The sequence below is a fragment of the Camelus bactrianus genome, chromosome 3, assembly GCF_048773025.1.
Source record: "Camelus bactrianus isolate YW-2024 breed Bactrian camel chromosome 3, ASM4877302v1, whole genome shotgun sequence".
Classification (NCBI taxonomy): Eukaryota; Metazoa; Chordata; class Mammalia; order Artiodactyla; family Camelidae; genus Camelus; species Camelus bactrianus.
The window spans coordinates 116756066-116761921 of NC_133541.1; the positions used below are offsets into that span (position 1 = coordinate 116756066).

General features: G+C 37.8%; 1 protein-coding gene and 1 pseudogene across 1 annotated transcript; both read left to right on the forward strand.

Moving 5' to 3' along the window:
• The first annotated feature begins 1598 nt into the window (after positions 1 to 1598).
• Positions 1599 to 2573, forward strand: LOC105068207 (olfactory receptor 2AK2-like). Its single transcript, XM_010954037.3, has one exon. The coding sequence runs from the start codon at positions 1644 to 1646 to the stop codon at positions 2571 to 2573; it is 930 nt and encodes a 309-aa protein (XP_010952339.2). The 5' UTR covers positions 1599 to 1643.
• Positions 2574 to 3855: 1282 nt separating this feature from the next.
• Positions 3856 to 4257, forward strand: LOC105067820 (galectin-1 pseudogene; annotated as a pseudogene).
• The last annotated feature ends 1599 nt before the right edge of the window (positions 4258 to 5856 follow it).

A 5856-nucleotide genomic window follows, 5' to 3' on the forward strand; every position in this document is an offset into this window, starting at 1 on the left:
TGTTTGAGAAGTAAGTGGTAGCCTTTAATTCTCATTTCTTTCATGCATAGCTGAAACTGAAAAATCAACCCTCCTGTCAACATTAAACAACACAGTCAGGTGCAAAACAGAAGAGTTTTGATTCTGAGAGAGAGAGAGAGAAGCATTGACTTGCATCCAGTAATTTTATGGCTCTCTGACATTTGATGGTGTAGGAGGACTGCCAAGGGAATTTTCTATGCTTCTGTCCCATTTACCCACAGTACGTGCTCTAAAATTTTCAAGGTGGGTCCAGATTCCTCCTCAACGTGTCCTTCCCTCCTGTTCTGGATTTTGCAATTAATCTTAGGGGGTAATTTGTTTTATGTTTAAATACCGTTTTATATATGCAGGTAATTTTAGATAAGTACAGAATATTTGATTCTTTCTCTTTTTAGGCTGATATTATTATTATATATGTATTTTTTGAGATCTGACATGCTTCATGATAATTTAAGAAATAAATTGGAAAGAAGGTATAGATGAATTCTTGTATTTACAAAGACATACTTGTAAGATCTTCCAGGCTTTTCTCACACTGTCCTTTGGTTTCTCACTTACTCATCTGTATTAAAACTTTTTCTCAAAGATCACTAATACACTTATTATTTTTCAGTATAGCAGTCTGTTACTGACACATCTGCCTGTCAGTTGGCTGACTTTCCCTCATCCTTCCCATTTTCTTATGTAGATAGCCTGGCAGTCATACGTGGTCATGATTGAGAATAGCTATAAATTTTTCATGAAGAAAATCAGTTTGGTTCATATTTAGTTTCAGAAACTGTCAGTGCATCATGCCCATAGCAGAGCTACACAATAAATCTAAGAATGTTTAATATTTTTTCCTGTAACTTTATTAAATATTTTTTGAACCAGGAGTGTCTAGTTAGACATTATTAGCTCTGGAAATACACAAGCAACAGGTTTGTGTCAGAAACTAGAAGGAGAAAAATTAAATTTGCTTCGATTCAACCATTTTTAAATGCTACCTGAGTCAATGTTAAATTAGTAAGTTTTAAGTTTATATTTTATTAATGCATACTCAAGATTTTCCTCATGTCTGGTGTATTTTTTTCCCCTTAATTGATTAAATCTCTTGTATATTCACAGGAAGAAATAAACACTAATTAATTAATTAAGGCTAAATGTGTTATTATACTTTATACAAATTATTAACCAATATAAAGTCAAAATGGAGAAATGCAGTAAATACTTAAAAATTATATATGACAGTCTGTCACAACAATTTCATTACTTATATGATTGAATTCAGTAGAAGACTATGCTCACAGCTAGAGAATACAGCTCAGTGTATCACCCTGAAGATATTTACAAAGGCAGAAAAACAATTTATGTGGGCAAGTAGCTCAATGTGTATCTTACTTTAATTTTCAAAATATAATTAATTATACATTCAGTAATTTTTTATTTTAGAATTTGTTAAGTGGCTATTGTTTAATACACAAAGATTTCAAGTGTATTAAGTAGAGGAAGATATACTCACCTATGTGATTCAAGAAAATTTTCTTACATTTAATAAACATCATTTTTTTCTCTTAAAGGGAAGTCAGTATTGCTACATGGAATTCTTAAATATTATCAGCTTTGGTAGTTTTATTTAAGCCATGAAAACAGAAAATCAGACTATTGAAACAGATTTTATATTTCTTGGTCTTTTCCAATATGGTCCAATGGACTCTTTCCTCTTCGTTGCCATCGCCATCCTGTTTTCAGTGGCTCTGATGGGGAACATCACACTGATTCTTCTCATTCGACTGGACCCCAGACTCCACACTCCAATGTACTTTCTCCTCAGTCAGCTCTCTTTCATCGACATGATGTACATCTCCACCACTGTGCCCAAGATGGCAGTTAACTTTCTGTCCAATAGTAAGACCATTACTTTTCTAGGCTGTGAGATTCAGACATTTGTGTTCTTGGTCCTTGGCGGAACTGAAGCCCTTCTTCTTGGGTTCATGTCTTATGATCGCTACGTGGCCATCTGTCATCCTTTACGTTACCCTGTGCTCATGAGCAAGAGGATCTGTTGGTTCATGGTCACGTGTGCGTGGACCAGTAGTTCTGTCAACTCTTTAATTCATACGGTGTATGTGTTTCAACTTCCCTTCTGTACATCTCGACTCGTCAACCACTTCTTCTGTGAAGTCCCATCCCTGTTGCCATTGGTGTGTCAGGACACTTCTCAGTATGAACATACGATCCTCCTGAGCAGCCTTATTATGCTGTTGTTACCATTCACGGCCATTGTGGCTTCCTATGCCTGTGTGCTCACTGTGGTTTTCCAGATGAGTTCAGGAAAAGGACAGACAAAAGCGATCTCCACCTGTTCCTCTCACCTGCTTGTGGCAAGTCTGTTCTACATGACCACTCTCTCCACCTATACCAGGCCTCACTCCGTGCATTCACCTGAAGAGGATAAGACAGTAGCTGTGTTTTACACAATGATTACACCTCTTCTGAACCCATTTATCTACAGCCTGAGGAATAAAGAAGTTATGGGGGCCTTGAGGAGACTATTTGTATGGAAAATGTGACTCTAGGAACTACTTACTGACTGAGACTGAACAACATAACGTGTTGTGCCTACAATACTGTTTTGGAATATGTAAACTATAAAAAAAAAAAAACGGTAGAAAGATATGAATTCTAAGAAATGTTTACGAAATAATTAAAGTGGTAAAAATCTTAATTACTCCTGATTTGGGATTACCTGAAGCACTGTTATTGGAACTAGATCAATTTTCAATATAGAAGCTAGGTAAACAGTTCATTATCCAATTTATTTAACTTTTAATGAAATAGAATTCAACCCTGTTAACCTAGTGTTTCCATATTATAAATATTTTAAATTGGACATTTAGCACCTGAGATGCAATGCATAGGAAATATAATTTATCCTAACACACACCGTTAAGAGAATCTCTAAGTGACTAAACTTTAATACAGAGCAACGTACATAATCCACTCATTCAGCATATGTTTAATACTTTAACAATATGTGTGGAACTGGTGATAATGAAGTAATCAAAGATGAAAAAGTGACAGATATTTCTGATATCATAAAGCTCAAGTTTCAGCATGGGTAGACATTCAATAAATAAAGTTTTATGCTATCTCAAAAAGGAATTACCTGTCATAACAATTAAGTAGGACATTTTGATATAGAACTCGCAATCTTGCATAAAACTGTCTGGAAAATGGAAACTAAGAAGGTGGTATTTGGTCAAAGACTGAAAAGAGATGAGAAAGTGAGTTAAATGGATATTTGGGAATGTGTTTTCTAAATAGGGGAAGAAGCAAATGAGAGTGTCCTGAGTAGAGAAGATGGTTGGCAAAAGTCAAAGAAGATCAAGATGTAAATTACTGGGCTGTAGGAAATGAGTAGATCTAATGGAGCCCGAATTTGTAATGTAAGGTAGACCAGTATACCATTTTGGCATTTACTCTAAGAAAGTGAGACATGATTATTGGGTCTTGCAGAGAGGACCGAAATGGGCTCTTCAGGCATTGCAGTAGCCTCATTGTGATAAAATAATATCTTGAACCCAAGTGATCATCTTGGAGGAGCAAGAAGTCACCAGACTCCACAGATGAATTTCAGGCAGACGTTTGAGGTTTGAGGCGTATCAGATGTGAGACGTGAGGAAATTCAAAGAGCTCACGCTTAGGCTAAGATGGTGGACTGCACAACTGGAAGAAATGGAATTAGCAAAACACAGCTGGAGGAAACCACAGCAAGAACATTCCCAGATCTCTCCGGCGGCGTCTTCAGACAGCTGGTGCCACAGTCCCAGGAACGTCCCCTTCTCCTCAGTCATGGCTTGCGGTCTGGTCACCAGCACCCTGAATCTCAAACCTGGGGAGTGCCTCACGGTGCAGGGCGAGGTGGCCCCAGACGCCAAGAGCTTCGTGCTGAACATGGGCAAAGACTGCAGCAAGCTGTGCCTGCCCTTCAACCCACGTTTCCACACACATGGGGACACCCACACCATCGTGTGTAACAGCAAGGCCAGTGGGGCCTGGGGGGGCCGAGCAGTGGGGAGTCTGTTTTCTCCTTCCAGCCTGCAAGTGTCGTGGAGTGTGCATCTCCTTCCACCAGGCAGATCTAACCATCAAGCTGCCAGATGGGTACGAATTCAAGCTCCCCAATGGCCAGAGGCCACCAACTACCTGGCTGCCAATGGCAACTTCAAGATCAAGTGCCTGGCCTTTGAGTGAAGCCAGCCGGCCCATGGCCCCCAAGAAAGGCAACTGCCTCTGCTCTCCCTGAAAACAAACAAACAAACAAAACAAAACAAACAAAAATTTCCATCATTGGGTTCCCTATTCTCCCCTGGTGTTACCTTCTTTGTCCCAGCAATGGTAATCTTTTTTTTTTGACTTCCATTCTCTTTGAGTAAAACTTTTATTAACTGAAGCAAAGAGTAACTTCTCTTTTGTGTGTCTGGCTGCATTTGCTCAAGAACTTTATAAGATCCAAACATACTTTCTATGCCTCAATAATGTAATTGTTTTATAGCTGAGTAGCATCCCCACTGTGTGAATATATCACGGTTGTTTTAACTGATGTTAGATGTTTGCTATTATGAATAAAATCGCCAAAAAACTTTCTGTACAAGTCACTTAATTGTGCGTACAATTACCACCACGTCATTAGCACCTTCATAACGCCTCCATCATGTCACGTAGTTATTTTGTTTTTGAGGTGAGAAAATTTAAGATCTACTCTCTTAGCAACTTTCCGTTACATAATACAGTATTATTAACTATAATCAACATTATGCACGTTAGATCCCAGAACTTCATCTTCCAACTGGAGGTTTGTGTTCTTTGAACAGTATCTCCCCAGTTCACCCAGCCTCCAGTCCATGAAACCCACCATCCTAACCTCTGTTTCTACAGTGATGGCTTTTTCACATAAGTAATGTCAAAAACAGTATTTGTCTTTCCCTGTCTGGCTTTTCTCACTTTGCAAAATGCCCTCAAGTTCCATCCATATGGTCCTAACTGGCAGGATTTCCTTTTTATTCATGGCTGAAAATATTTCATTGCTTTCATATTTGCCACAAATTCCTTGTCCATTCAGCCATCGACCAACACACAGATTATTTCCACATCTTAGCTATTGCGAATAATGATGCAGTAAGCATTGAAGTACAGATATCTCTTCAGTACCCTTTTTTTTTTTCATTTCTTTTGGATTATTCCAAGAAGTGAGATTGTCACATCATATATGAATTCTATTTTTAATTTTTTGAAAAACTTCTGTGCTTTTTTTTCATAGTACTTGTACCAATTTATAGTCCCAATGACAGTGCGCAATGGTTCCTTTTTATCCACATCCTCGACACTTGTTATATCTTGTCTTCTTGATAACTGCCATTCTAACAGGAATAAGATGCTGTGGCATTTTGGTTTTGATTTGTATTACCCTGATAATGAGTGATGCTGAGCATCTTGGTATGAACTTGTTGGTTTTTCACATTTATTCTCTGGATAAATTATTTTCCAGTCTTTTGACCGAATTTAATTGGAGTTTTTTGTTTCCTTTCAAAATTAGATTGCATATGTTCTTCATATATTGTAACTCCTTATCAGATACATGGTTTGCAAACATTTTTTCCCCACTCGGTAGATTCTCTTTCACTTTGTTGTCTCTGTACTCTGCTGTGCACAAGCTTTTCAGTTTGAGCATTTTTTGCAAAGCAACTCTAGTGATTATGAACTAATTCTAGTAGCTTTTCTTACCCTGGGAAAGCTTTTATTTTTTCTTTATGTCTGAAAGTTAATTTTGTCAGACTAAGTATTCTTGGCTAG